The sequence below is a fragment of the Bacillus rossius genome (genome assembly GCF_032445375.1).
Source record: "Bacillus rossius redtenbacheri isolate Brsri chromosome 4 unlocalized genomic scaffold, Brsri_v3 Brsri_v3_scf4_2, whole genome shotgun sequence".
In the NCBI taxonomy this organism is placed as follows: Eukaryota; Metazoa; Arthropoda; class Insecta; order Phasmatodea; family Bacillidae; genus Bacillus; species Bacillus rossius.
The window spans coordinates 23,526,581-23,542,173 of record NW_026962011.1 but is presented as its reverse complement, the minus strand read 5'-3'; the positions used below and the strand labels follow the sequence as shown (position 1 = coordinate 23,542,173).

The 15,593-nt window shown below is 45.5% G+C and overlaps 1 protein-coding gene across 1 annotated transcript in view; it reads right to left on the bottom strand.

The window, feature by feature from the left end:
- The window catches only part of LOC134542376 (exocyst complex component 1), a 50,102-nt gene extending 43,424 nt beyond the window's left edge, over window positions 1–6,678 (bottom strand). Inside the window, exons 1-3 of the mRNA XM_063386556.1 lie at window positions 6,400–6,678; window positions 5,923–6,012; window positions 460–555 (exon numbers count right to left, since the gene is read on the bottom strand). Of these exons, the coding sequence (XP_063242626.1) occupies window positions 460–555; window positions 5,923–6,012; window positions 6,400–6,561 (348 nt within the window). The 5' untranslated portion in view covers window positions 6,562–6,678. The remainder of the gene's footprint in view (window positions 1–459; window positions 556–5,922; window positions 6,013–6,399) is intronic.
- Between the last annotated feature and the right edge of the window lie 8,915 nt (window positions 6,679–15,593).

Here is a 15,593-nt window from a genome sequence, read left to right as displayed (position 1 = left end):
TGAGCCGTAACAATCAATATTATTTGTCTTTTGTTTTCACACGACTCTTTTCCTTTTCGATGCTGACAATATTTTGTTCTGCATTTTCATTTTTTCCGCAATTAAAACTATAAACAACTACCTTTCATCTCCTACTAATACTGACATAATCGTTTTCCCCTCCATTATTTTCAACCAATTGGAATCCGGTATTGTAAAATGCACTTGAACCTACGTGCTTAAGGAAACAATTTGACTGCTTGTTGGACTTTGGTGCATTGTGTTAATATTTTGCTGTTACTTCACTACTAAACATCCATAATTTGTTAAAATCAGTAGGAATAAGTTACAGTGTTTTGAGGAATATACTGATGCAAAGAGTCATGGAAAAGGTTATTTGAAATCACTACGTACATTCCCCTACTAGCACAGCAATTCCTCCTCACACCAGGTTTAATTCTCATTTGAACATCACCATACCTTGCACAGCACGATGAGAAAGTTCTGCCTCTCTTGCAGGTTGATGGCAAACCACTTGTAAATCTTGTCGAGATGCAAATCAAACTCATGGGTGTCCTGCAAACAAGTCACCACAATGACTTCAGCCCACAGCCTCCTGATTAGCACACAGTTGCAACAAGTCTGCGTACCATGGAGGTCCATGATACAAATAAAGAAGCACTAATATGACATGCCTAGATGGAGGAGGTGGGTAAGGTAGGTCCACTTGACATTACATCTAGTTGATGAGATCATAAGAGCTGGACACACACACATTGCACATCAAGGAAATCGAGGAATGTACGGGACATGGTATACTGTTAAAGAAGCATTCCAGCCAGCATTCGCCTCTAATTCAGGAAAACATTTAAATAAGGATATATGGACCAGGATTCCAACCCTAGTTCTCCTGAATGGGTATCCAACGCTTAACCATAGCACAAACTCAGTCTGTTGTATATTTTATGATAACTAGAGCAAATGAGACTGAAACAAATGTAGAGGTTCAATTCGCAGATGTTGGAAACTGCTGGGGCCTAATGCAAGGCTAGTGAGTCAGTCACTCCCCCTATCCTCTCTTCTTTGAACTGAAACAGCCAGAGTGCAACCTCTGGGACGTTGGGAGGGTGTGAATTGCACAATCTCATACTACAAATACTTGGTGAACAAATTACAAAGCCTTTTCCAGGTCCTTCTAATTTCATTTCCTTACCAATTTTTTTTATCATATGGGCATTTTTTTTTACATATATTACGCAAATGAAAAATAATATAAAATAGATCTACTGTTCGCTGGAACATGCCGATTTTTGTGGTCATGGATAATAACTACATAATTTAAGTGGTCACAGTCCAACATATATTTAAAGTGCAACCATTAGCGGAAGTGAGGAATTGGAAGACAAAATGCAAGTTAGCAAAAGTCTGCAAGAAATTAAAGCTTTGTGACTACTCCTGTTTTATTTCAAGTCATTTGTGACCAGTACTTCAGTTTTGTTACTTTTTCTTAACTTCAAGTATCCAAGTTTATCCTTGATACTGATGGCATGATCCTGTATGACTGATCCTGTGGTATATGTTGTTTGCTGTTTTAATTTAGTACCTATGTAGAAAGATCCTGGCCAAATAAAAACTATATCACAATACAAGCAAATTATGTCAGGTCATGTAAGAAATTTTTCTTTTGTATTTAACTTAGTACTATCATAATTCTTTGTTATATCACAAGATTTTGTTATGGCTAGGATCTTTTAACATACCAAATTAAAACAGCAAGCATTGTGTACCACAGGATCAAAATATAGGTACATGATTCGTGCCATCAGGATCAAGGGATGAACTTGGATACAGAAGGGCTGCATTGTTAATTGAAGAAAAAAAAAGCAACCAATATTTTGAGATATCTAATTTGTAAACACAGACCAAACATATTGCCTTACTTTTTCACAATACATGTATACAACATAAAAAATTTAATTAAACTCTTATTCATTTTTAGATGTAAAATAGGTTACATATTGTTGTACTAGGGACTTAAGGGAACAAACAAATGAAATGTCGGAGTGGGTGCCACCACGTGATATGGGCACGTGGACCCGGCGGAGACTCCCTTCAGGGCGTGACGTGACCTGTGTAGGGCTAGGCCCGGTTCCCTTCGCAAACGATATCGCACCAGTGGGCTCTTAAGGCATCCCACACGCCTCGTGGTTCAGGAGCAGGAACACGTGGTCACTCGACTAAATACTCACAAGTTCAACGCACTTTTTTTATTCCAGTAACGTTACAAACATGTCTCCAGTTGCGCTACATCTACATTCCTAAATTAAAACTGTTAATAACGCCAACGGCGGGAAAGAATCGGTTTACAGGCTGACCAGGTCACCTCGTGGCCTGGCCTCGTGAGTCTTAGACGCGGTTCATGTTTAAACGTTCGAAATGAACTTAAATATTTATTAAAACGAGTCGGCCACGCGGAGTAGGCCTCGCAGATACAAAAAGGTTTTGGAAATTATAAAAAGTACGGCGGATGTTAAGCGATCAGTTGATTAAAAAAATATGAAGTTGTGTGGTGCTCACCAAGCATCCTACCCCGGGTGACTAACGGAAGAGACGAAGAGGCCAGGGCAGCATGGCGGCCGGAAAGCGCTGGATTTACCGTTAGTCTCTCCGGTTATTCATTACTACATATTTAACTAAAACAAATACACTAAAAATTCTACAATAAAATCATACCAAGGTTTCCTTAATTATTTATGTTGAGTATTAATTATTTTAATTAGGATTATGGTACAAACTGGTTGTGGGTAGTTCCATTGCCTGCCGCGTGGGGCGCTGCGCCGTCCTTACCAACTAGCACTGCAAACATAATCCTTATGTAATATTATTTAAAGAAAAGACATGTAGCAATTACGTAAACATTAAGATTGAATGATGAAACCAAAGGGGTCGTGGCACAGACTCTACTCTCGCCTCTTGTCGGCAGCCTCACACGCACACACACACACCTGCACACAGGGCGGGAGGTTTTAAATAGAGGGTGGTGGTGGGAGGAGAGGGGTGGCGAAGGCGTAAGGCACATCGGGCTTAGGGAGGGCGTAGCCCCGGTCTACGTCAATATAATTTTATCAATAAATTGTTCCTTGAGATTCTGGCTGAACTTTCAAAGGCTTACCTAGTTCCCAAACCACTCAAGTATTGTTACATTGAGGCAGTGTAGGTAAATCAGATTAAGTACATAAATACTACCATAAACATTATACACTGCTGTAACGGTGGATCTTTTAGTTTCACAAGAACATGAGGAATGAACAGAAACAAGGTGTGATTCCGTCTGAATATAAATACTCCATATTTATTTAAGAAAACTTATAACAGATATTAAAAAAAGTTAAAATACAATTTCAATTACATAATTAAAGAGCTGTCGGATATGTTTAAAAAAATATGGGCCAGCCCTAAATTAGATTATTAAGGGTTTCATTAAACATAAATAAACAAATAAAAAAATACAAAGAGGCTGACACAATCCCAATGTATGTTTTTAAAGTCCAGAACGAAAGTTTTATATAATTCTTATTTCTTCGAACTAGTAATTTAAAGGTAGTTCCAAAAGATTCAAAAATACTGCAGGACCGAAGGTCGGTGGCTTGCTGCCCGGAGTTCAGCAGTCAACATGATGTCAGGGTGCCTGTTTGTTGAAGAGGAAGTGTGTGAAAATGCGGCTAAGTCCGCATCCGGCTCTTGGACCCTGTCTGTGAACAGTCCGAATCAAACATAATCAGAACTGGTACACAGACAGTTAGCAAACTGGGCAGAAAATGCCCGCGAAAAGATAAGGGGAGATCGGGGAATAAAGCTGATAGTAACTCACCAGATAGGGAAGTTGGCATCTAGGTTCTGAAGCGTAGCAAGTCCAGATCTGAAGATTGCGAAAATGCGGGAGGCGCGGACGTTTCCATAATTTAAAAAAAAAAAAATTATTTAAAAAAAAATAACTACAATGCTGAGTACTGTACAGACGGACTAAACTACTTAAAGAATTAGCATCCCTTGTCTAATTGACTACATCGTCGGTTATGAACGGACAGAAGTCTCGTAGTGCGCCTCGCCAATCCGCCGATAACCTAAAACAGTCCGTCTGGAATCGCGCCGCGAAGTGTCCCCGGAAGGGCCGCATCTCGTAGGTATAGCTCAAACAAAAGGTGGGGGGGAGACTAGGGCGTCCGAGCCGAAAGGTTCCGAAGTTCTCCGAGTGGGAATCACAAAAAAACTCTGACTTCAATATCTCGAAGTTGGTAGCACTGGCCGATTTTAGCACTACCTGTTGAGGGGTGTCTGAAACAAAAAAGTGATCGACTCGCCCGCGACGTTTGCTACAGCCTGGGGCTAATGGCGCAGTCGGTGCTGCTCTCTGGCGGCCTACAGGGGAAAGAAAGAAGAAGGTTAGCAATGACGCCACCAGGTGCCGCGGGCGTTAGCTCCACTAGCTGGCGACAAGAGGATAAGTTACTATTTCTGCCGCTAGATGTCGTGTGTGGTCCATATTTGCACATATTTGTTCTGTGGCAAATCGTCCTTGAAGTAGGCCACTGCCTGGCGAGTTCACGTCAGGGCAATGATCCTGGGCTAAATTCTGAGAACCAAAAGGGGGAGACTGGGAGGTGAGGGTGGACAAAAAACGCAACGAGGCTGGGAAAGAGCGTCCTAACGTGACTTTCTATGAGTGAACCTAAGAAGACAGGAAGAGCTGTTGTAAGCTCGTCTCTGAGAAGTGGTAACAACTCGCCCAGAGCTGTTGTGTGCAAATTTAGTCATGCAGGGAAATAATGTTACAGGCCGGGAATGTGACTGCAAGCGGGAGAAATGTCATCCGGGCTGCTAACAAAGCCTCAAATCCTCAAAAGAGAATAAACTTTTGTCAAGTACTTTACGAAAACTTGCTGCATGGCAACACAAATCTTAAGAGTGCACATGTTTTTTGCCTTTTCTGACAAAACAGTTAACCTTTGCCTACAAACAGTTTCATAATACTTAGGGCCTACCAGTGTTACGTTTTGAACTTTTTGTGTAAACAGTGGGCGCCACCACGTGGACCTGACTAGAGGCTCTTACTCAGGGCGTTACATGGCCTGTGTGAGGCGAGATATTAGCCCTCCTGACCTCGATGTTAAAACCTGATCCTAAACCGAGCCCGCTCTCAGCATCGGGCACGCTTCTACCTAACCGCAGTGGGCTCTTAGGGCGTCCCACACGCCGCTGACTGGGTTAAGGACCCACGTGGCCTCCCAACACAAAAGACACGTGGCTCGATTAAGTTGGTTTTATTGATACATTACACGTCCTTCTACAATCTACCCTTTACACAGCTAAAACGCCAGAGGCAAGAATCGGTATAAGTTGTTTTACTGAAGAATTTTCATGTCCACAAAAGTTGGAGACAAAAAATGAAACCTGTATAAGAAGACATGAAAATTATACAAGTATATTACTAGTTATTTGTAGAACATTCATTGTTTAATAGCTTAATGCTTATTTTAGAGTTTTTTTTTAACTAATACATACCAAAATGGATTGTCTGAGGTAAAACCACATGCATGTACATACACACACATGATTACAAAACACTTAATTTTGATTTATTTTTTTTGTGTTTAGTTTTTGTTTTTAATTGTACTTGTTTGTTTAACATGTTTCCTTTCATTAAATTTTTTACTACAAATTGACATTTACTGAATATATGATTATAATTCTGAAAGGCCTTAAATAAAAATTAATACTAGTGTATAAAATCATGTTGATTGCATCAAGAGGAAGTCATTGAAAATTAATGCCCCGGTAAAATACACATCATTTGCAAAAACAAACTGATTAAATAAATGAACACCGAAAAAAAAAAAATTGGTTTTTAGATATTTGACAATTGAACAGTCAGAGAACCAGTACCTTAGAAACATTCTTGCCATTTACAGCCTTCAGTTCACTCAAGTTCCATGAACGCTTCTTCTTGTACACATTTTTATCAGTCTTCTTCACCTGTGAACATCAGAAAAACTATGTTGCTACCTGCTTGCTACATAAGAATAGGTGATGAAGTGAAGAGGAGGGGAAAATGAAAAATTATTATTTATTAATACCAATGATTTCAACATAAATACTAAACTGATTAAATATATTTTTCTCTAGCATACAAGTCAAATATAGGTAATATATTAACATTATCTCTAAAAATCGGATGTGGCTACTTCATTTTCTTATTTACTTGCATGCTATATTTTTTTACTTTATTTACCCATGACATCAAAATTATATATATTATTTTTCAGTTTTAAGCCTCAATCTGAACCACTCTTACCAACGCTAGAGCGAAGCAAATACACAGGAAACATTTTCCAACTATTTATAAATTACCCGCAATCATACCTGGTATATTATGATCGAAATAGGTTTCTCTGTTGACGAAGCTATGCACAAAAAACTTAATTTCTTCTTTTTTAATAGCTTGCTTACATGCACCACTGCTAACAAGCTCTCATCAGATGGCTGAAATACCTCCCGTTGCAAAGTATGTCTAATCGCAGTCATTGCTCAGTTAATTTATTTCGTATCGCCCTAATGTCGCTCCCAACTTCCTATTTCATGACTTTAAACATGTCAACAGCATAGAAAAAAAGACATCACCGGCTGGGTGACAGCTGATAAATGTTTTTTATTCATAGTTTGTATGGCCAACATCTTTCGCCAACAGCCAGACTAAAAAAGGAATGACATTTCACAGTCAGTCTACTTTGTCGTTCATTTCAAAAAGTAGTTAAGAACCCAGGGACACCACCTTGGTTTCAAAATTTTATGTCAAACATTTTTTATCGTTTAAAAATTAAAAATGCGCTCTTTTGGAAGAATGTAATGATTAAGAGATTTTCAAAAATCATAATGTATTATCTAGTAACAGTATTATTAGGGTGTAATTTTTCACACTGTCAACTTAAATACCTAACTTAAAATTGATTTAAAGTTACATAATTTGTAAACAACTGCTATGCTTTTTCACTTCATAACATAATTCCTGTGTTTCCCTAACTTCAAGTAATCAAGCAAAATTTAACTTTATTAAAAGATTGTTAGAAATTCAATTACAAGTGGTGGCCAGTCTATTTGGATCTTTTTTATAAGTTTCTAAACAACTACAGTTAATAAAGAATGATAAATATTTTAATTACTTAAACATTCGTTGTATTAATTTTACAAACAAGATTTTTTAAAAGCACATTAAATATTAGGTTATTTCTGTTAGATGAAATTGTATATCCAGCTGTAATAAAATTATGAAAATGTCTTAAAGATGTGTTCAAATGAGCATGCAAAATTAAGATGTAATTGATAAGTAATTAAGCCACCCGTCGCACTAGCCGTTATGCTATCGTAGTCACGGATATCAACCCATAATGCTGGTTGCGTCTTACTCTCAAGTGAGGTTCAGGCCTCGTGGCGGGGGAAATTATCACTATCCGTACTACAATGACAATTCGTCAGTTTGAATGCAAGTATTTATTGAGCCCTTCATACAGTCTATTTACATGGGCTGTCCGCGGCACAACACCCGTACCTCCGCGGAGTGAGGCTCGGCTGCACGTATTTGGGTGGACAGGTGCCGAGTGCAGTCTGCCCCTCGTGGTCTCGTGTGCATATGTTAACGACCCGCAATGGCCCCTTTTAAATGATAGAGGTGAAAAAGATAAATTTGAATGCCGGCGCATGAGACATAGAGCCCGACTCTCTATGGTACGAACGTGTCCGCTGATACGCCAAATGTCTATTCACAAGAGAGAATCTGATATAAAATTTTAAACTATTTACAATGATGACTAGCGGCGTAACACACGTGGTCGCGAAATACTCCCCAGACTCGATCTAACCTGTCGTTGCTCTGCGACACTCATCTCCGTCTGTGTCTTGCTCGTCCGGCCACCAGATGCCTACAGACGTCACCCGTCGTTGCCCTGCGACTCTCGTCTCTGCCCATGTCTGCCTCGTCTGGCTGCCAGACTTCGACTCCCTCTCCCCTGCCGCGCGTCGCGCCTCTGCGCCCCTCCTGCCCCCACTCCGCGACACGTGCAGCGCTCGGAGTAATTCTGGGTGTTGGCCTCGGCTCTATCACCCGGTGATAAAATTACATAATTATTTAACATTGTTTTTAGAAAAACATATAATCATTACTAATACAAAAGAATATACATAAAAAATATAAACCATTACACATTAAACAAATATGACGTCGTCCGACCGAAGGCCACCCTAAAGCCCGACCTGCAACCGCAAGTATCCGACCCCGCTAACGGAACACACCCCTAGCCATGGCCCACCCGAGTCAGGCGAGCGCTGCTGAAAAAAGTAGAATCAACGCCCATGACTTAATCGACCAGACAACCCGAGTCCCGTACATGGTAAATGCAACACACATTAATGATCACATCACTTTTAATTAACAACCCCGTGCAAAGGAAGTGCGACGTAGGAGTGCCCGGGTCACTCACGTGTGGTTTTTTAATAATACAGTTGTGAGTGCTCCCCTTGCTGCCTTCAGCCTGATTTCAAAAACGTAGTATGTGACATAATTAAAACCGTCCAAAATTATCATTTATCATTCGCCTCTGGAGCAGTCATCAAGCGACGAACAGTCTCCAGTGTGACTCTGATTATTCAAACTTATTTCATATAAACTTGTTAAATCGAATTTACAAAATGTATATATTGACGTCCCTCGGCCTATGGTCCCTGATTTTCTGTTTGCGAAAATGTCCTGTTTTGCCCATGTAGCTCTCGTCGGTGAGGAAGTGAGTTCAGGCCAACGTGGCCGGGACCGGAAAATACGGGACCTGGAGGGAATTTTACGTGGGTAGGGGGGACAGTAGGTAAGTCAAAGGATAATGCGATGATGTCCATTTTCACGAGCCCCGTTTTATTTCCGTATAGCAACCCTGCCGCAGCATGGCCGGAACGTCGCGGAACAAGCGTCCTCCCCACCGCGACCCGGACTTCCGGAAATAAGTCTCGTCCTTAGGATGCGACCCGAAACGAACAGAAAAGGTAGCCCCGTAGCTAAAAGTACCGGTTATGAAAGTTACATATATATACACAGCGCTTATGTGGCCCGTCACGTGAGCGGACAGGGTCCAGTAAATACTCGTATTGACTGAGAGGTTCGGCGCTTTGAAGAGGCACTTACACGGCCTGTGGCGTATGCAGTTAAAGTCCCGATAGACACGTAAAGCTGTGAAAGTCCAGCGGAATGACGAATGCTAAAGAAGAGCAGCTCGGCTGCACACAGTCCCGTGACGTTTCACTGACTACGAACTCAGAGCTAAGAAAATGCGTCTCTCGGGCGGAGCGGAGCGCACGTCCACTCGCTCTCGCGTCTGGTTCACCACTGCCCTCCTCCGCCTGCTGGCAGGCCGAGGCCTGCGGGCCGCGGAGGAGGGGAGGAAAAATCGGCCGGCGTGGGAGAGGCCCGCCTCGCGATGCGCCAGGCTGCAGTTACATGGCTGACATAACACTGGAACGAATTACAGAATTATTATAACAATATAAAAATAGTCAGTTAATAAAATACAAACACAAATGGCTCAGTTAATAAATTACAGAATAAGGACGAAGTATTTACATGACATTCATATACACTAATCCAGACATAAGTTATATATTTGCGGAGGCTCGTGGTTATTTAAATGTATTAATAGAACATAATTATTTACAACTCTCCTGACGTATCAGGGCGCACGCAGTTGCATCCCTGCTCGCCGCACTTCACAGTCGGTGCACTGGGGGGAAACATATCTCCCTTAGGTTCACGTCGGTGGACAGGTACGGCCTCTGCATCTGGGAGGGTACGACGACTGTCGTCAACATATTAAGCTAATTGTTAATTTTTGATGTATGAATTTAGAGCCACTTACATCGTCTGTCGTACATCTCGGGGCTTGTACTGACCCCCCCACTCGTAGTCCCGGAGGTAGTGAGGGGCAGTCGTCTCATGTGTGGACCGGCGCAATGCCGGCCCTCTCCCCGCGTGTGGTCGTCATCGGCTCCCCGGATGCAAGTCCAGGACCACCTGCTGGGCCCTGTCGACATCACCCTCCCCACTGAGGAGCCGGACCGTCACCCTGTTTGTCACGTCCTTGTTCACGTCCGTCCTCGTCGCCCGCCGTTCCCAGGGGTGGACGCGTCTCCATCCACGTTCCAGGTCAGGCTCCGGCAACGTCACCACAGGGTCGCTCAGGTTGACCAGATCGCCCTGGACAGTGTCGTCATTCAAAACGTCCTCAATGAGTGGTCTGTCGTTAACGTTGGCATTGTCGTCGTCGGGCGGAAGTACCCGGTCCACAAAGCGCTCCAGCTCTACCATGCTCGCGCCACGCAGGCCCCTTCCGCCCGTCCTGTAGGGTGTCCTTGCCCCGCCCACTCTCGCCAGTCGGGAGCCGTCGTCCCCTCTCTGATGCCCCCTCGCAGGAGGCGGAGTCGGTATTGTCGTGCTGTCAATTTTCGTGCGTCGCGCCCCGTGTGTCATCGTCTCTGTCAACGTCTCCGCGTACCACCCGCCGTGCCCAGGGGTGGGCGTGCCCCCGTCGATGTCCCTGGTCAAGCTCCGGTGGCATCACCACGGGGTCACTGAGGTCGACCAGAATTCCTACAGAGACGTCGTCATTGGCCCCGTCCTCAACTAGTGGCCCGCTGTCGTCGTGGTCGTCATCGTCGTGCATCCCATTTGCCAATCGGATGTTGTCTCTATGTACCTTTGTCGTCCGTCCGTCGGCGTGACGGACGAGGTACGTGGTGGTCCCCAGTCTGTCAATAACCTCCTCTAGTTCACCACTGCCCAGCCTCCGCCCGCTGGCAGGCCGAGGCCCGCGGGCCGCGGTGGAGGGGAGGGGAAATCGGCCGGCATGGGAGAGGCCCGCTTCGCGATGCACCAGGCTGCAGTTACATGGCTGACATAACACTGGAACGAATTACAGAATTATTATAACAATATAAAAATAGTCAGTTAATAAAATACAAACACAAATGGCTCAGTTAATAAATTACAGAATAAGGATGAAGTATTTACATGACATTCATATACACTAATCCAGACATAAGTTATATATTTGCGGAGGCTCGTGGTTATTTAAATGTATTAATAGAACATAATTATTTACAACACTCCTGACGTATCAGGGCACACGCGGGTGCGTCCCTGCTCGCCGCACTTCACAGTCGGTGCACTGGGGGGAAACATATCTCCCTTAGGTCCACGTCGGTGGACAGGTATGGCCTCTGCATCTGGGAGGGTACGACGACTGTCGTCAATATATTAAGCTAATTGTTAATTTTTAATATATGAATTTAGAGCCACTTACATTTTATTATTAATATAATATTTTACGAATAACGGAACTTTAGAAACCTTGGCGCGAGAGGATGCTCACCCCTCCCCTCGCGCCAGGGCCAGACGCCAGTACCGAGCGACTCGCGGACCGGGAAGGACGTGCGTCCCACGGGGAGACATCAACCATAGTCGACACTGAATTCATTCTGCTAAATATAGTCATGCACCAAAACCCTTTTTTAATCAACTCCCCGTGTGCGCCGGTCCTTTTACGGTGTAGGGCCTATCCCAGCCGCGTAAACGTAACACTCCCCGCACAACGCATTACGCGGGGCAGTGCAATATACGGCACGGGCCGACTCCCGCAATAACAGTTTTTCAGTTAACTGCCTAAGTGCACAGGCACTAGCCACACCTAATTGAAGACTTTAACTAATTTAATAGCGAGCCGCGGTCCACACAGGTGGGGCCGCGCGTCGCTGTTCGCAACTTACGGGATTAGCCGACTCCAATCAAACTCTCCCCCTTAATCCCGACTGGCGTGAGGACTTAATTTTAGTGACGGCGCGTCAGAGCGCCCAGTGTAATCATAGTGTACTATGTATAGGGAAATAGTGTAACTGTAACTGCAAGTGTAATTGCCAACGTTAATTAAATGTCAACTCCGCACACTCTGTGCGCGACGTGTATACGACAGTGCAAAACAGATTCGTGTACGTTATTTGTGAAACCTCCCCAATTCAGTTAGGGATCAGCGTGCTATGCTGTGTAGGGCCAGTAGTGCATCAGTAATTAGGGATCCCTAACATCACAACCACCGCCGCTGTTCCTATTGGGCCATGTAGGGGCATTCGTACCCAACGACCCACCTCGTGGTTAACCATCGAGTTAGCCTGGCGCCCTCCCGGACACGTTTCACGTAATAAAACAGCCTTCCTGCTAGTAACTCCGCCGGATCTCGAACACGAGAACCCGGGCGACGGCAATAAGTATGTTCTTAATACTAAATTACACAGTATCACACTGCACGGGGCAGGGGTGGATCAGGGGCTGACGAGGCATAACGGCCTGAAGGAGCTGGGGAGACCCTTGGGTCGACGTCAATGCATCATCAACATCTGCCCAGAAGTGTGTGCAACGAACGCGCCCATGCGTGCACCGTAATGTAGATGAGAGCAGTGCGCGAACGCTATAAAGACAGCGCCACTTCCGGTCACGTTGGCAGTATCGCTCCGCCGGGTGAGGCTAGACGCTTCCGCCGAACTAGGCAAAAGGTTTTAAGTATGTATTTATTTTCAGGGACAAACTGAAACATGTAACAGCTTTCAATTACTTTTCTGATAAATACAAATTGTTCAACGTGCGACTATGTCGTAAAACTGACTGCTTCTGTTTTCCAGCGCTCTGCGCTTTTTGCGGGAGGTAGCGTCTCCCTCCGGCCTGGCGCTGGGGACACACTGTCAGGAGCTGACAGAGGCAATCAGCCTCTACACCACACGGAAACAGCACCTTCGCGCCCATTCGAGCATGTAGTGGAGATGTCCACCATGTGCACAGTCAGCATGACGACATCTACGCCTTGAGTAAAGTGTTGGAGTTTCATATACCTATGTACTTTAGTATTAGCTTCAGAAACTTAGTCCAATGTGGTAATGTCACCACGGTAGTATAGTGCCGCACATCACGCGCATAGTCAGCACGAAAGTGTCTACGTCTTAAGTAAAATGTTAGGGTTTCATGTATGTGCTTTAGTGTTAGCTGTGGGGATTTAGTTCCACACGGAAACATCAGCCGCGTCACTCGTCGGAAAGGGGCCTTCACTAGCAACGTACTCAGTGCTACCACTGGAAGGGGCTGTGTTAGTGCAGAGACTTCTATCCGATAACAAACAGTCAGGGGTACGATAGCACTGTGTACCTCGTGCCAGTGCTAATAAACCACCACAAGTTTTATTCATGCATTCTTCTCTTTCATTTAATTCGGCATCCTGGGTAGCCTGAACAACGGACAGCCTAAGTTTCACCCCCATAGATCGACATGCACGAACAGTTCCGAAGTACGTCGTTCGATCGGGTAACTTCGGTAGTAGAAAAGCGCGGGCTATAGCTACAGGGCCGAGGACGGACGCGTCAAGCGGAGCTGCGAGATTCCAGGAACAGCCTGTTTGCTCGCACACAGGCCAGGTGGTATTCCCAGGTTTTTTCTAAGAAGTGTAAGCGTGCAAAACAACCCGGGTTGTAGCTAACCCTACAGCCTAGCCACAACCCGGCTTAATACCGGGTGCGTGGTCAGTGGGTGTTAGTGCGTTGTAGGGTGTAACTAGCGACATGACTGACCAGTTAAGTGACGAGCAGGTGATGCAGGAGTGCATCGATGTGCCCCTGCCGAGCGACGACGAACAAGAAATGTCTAGCGACGACGGTTTTACAACAGTCGTCTCAAAAAAAAACGGGAGGAAAGGACGAAAGACTGCGCCCCCCACTGACGAACCCCGCGATCGCCAGGCAGCAGGCCGAGCGCCTTCGCAAGCAGCCCGTCAGAAGGGCAAACAACTCGGCCAATCAAACGGCCGCCAACACGCCCGCAGGTTCGAGCCCTGCCCCGCCAAACCCTGCCCCTCAGGCAAAGAAAATGCAGGTGAAACCCCTGTATGTATTTGTTGATTCTGGCCACAGCTACCCGGCCATTAAAACAGTGCTGGATGCAGCACTGCAGGAGCGCTGGTCGTGCGTCAGTCGCGGCCATGACCAGCTCATGATTCACACTGCCACTGTGGAGGAGTACCACAGGGCAGTGCGTGCACTGGAGCAGGCCGGAGTGCAACACTCTGTGCTGCTGCAACGGGACGAGATCCCGAACAAGTTTGTGTTTTGTCGAGTGCATAGCAGCACCGACAAACAATTCATTCAGGCCGAGTTCGCCGCAATGGGTCTTCCAGTGTAGAACTTCTGGTTTCTGTACAACAGGCAGACAAGGCAGCCTATAAATAAGTTAGTCGTAGAGCTCCCGAAGGCCGTAAATCCAGAAAGGATTTACGACCTGAAGTCATTCGGAGGCCTCAGCATTCGTGTTGAGGACTATAGACACCCCAAAGGCCCCCTCCAATGTGGCAACTGTCAGAGGTTTGGCCACCCCGCAAAAGGCTGCAGAGCCTCCCCTGTGTGCCGATGGTGCAGCCAAGGGCACAAAACCGAGGTTTGCCCCCAGGGAGGTGACAGGACGAAGGCAAAGTGCGCGCGATGTGAAGGCCCGCATTGCGCCAATTACAGAGGCTGCATGGCCTACAAGAGGGAGAACTGGCGTCACCTCCCGCAACAGGAGCGGAAAGACAGAGAGCTGCAGTCCAAACGCGCATTGCGCGAAAACAAGCGAGCAACAGCCGCGGCTCAAGTCCGCCCGCCCCCACAACAAGCCGGCCCCTCAGGCTACTGCCCCCAGCCCCCAAGGCAGCCGTGGCGAGCCCCGAGCTATCCCGCCCCTCCGCAATGGCAGAGCCCTAACCAATATTCAGTGCTGAGCGATAGGCATGAACTGGAGTATCCTGTCTTGGCAAACCCACCCAGACCTAGAGGCCAGCCCCTGCCCCAGAGGCCCCCGAAGAAACACCATTCGGGGCACAAAAACGGTAAAGGCCGGGCGCAAGGTCAAGTGATGGATCAGCCAGGTACTAAGGCGCCACCCAACTCCACCACTCCCCCCAGTGATTCCAAGAAAGTCGCGCCTGGGCAACAACAAGCCAGCCCGTTGCAGACTGACTCACCAACAGTAATGCCAACTGCTTCACCGCAGCTAAATCCCGCGGAGAAGCCAGCGATGGACGCGAGCGACTTTCTGAAGCTCGTAGGCCAATCGGATGCCATTACACAGGACCTTAACCTGGCACACGTCCTGGAACCAATGTGCATTTTAATGGCTATTTGGTGTAATCCGTCCAAGTCAATAGAGGACAAAATAAAAGCCACCACGGGCTTCGTGACAGCATTAGCGGCCAGCTTTAATGCTGCACACCCTTAATTTAGGTTCTGCCATTAATACTACCCCCGTAGACAGTAGATTAAGTACCATCCTTTACTGGAATGCGCGAGGAATTAGAAATAAAATAATCGAATTTACCGATCATTTAATTAAACATAATATTAGAATCGCGGCGATAAACGAAACACACTTAATTCCAACAGATCGTCTAACTATCTTAAATTACACTATTTATAGGCGCGACCGCGATACCAGAAGTGGAGGGGTTGCCCTACTA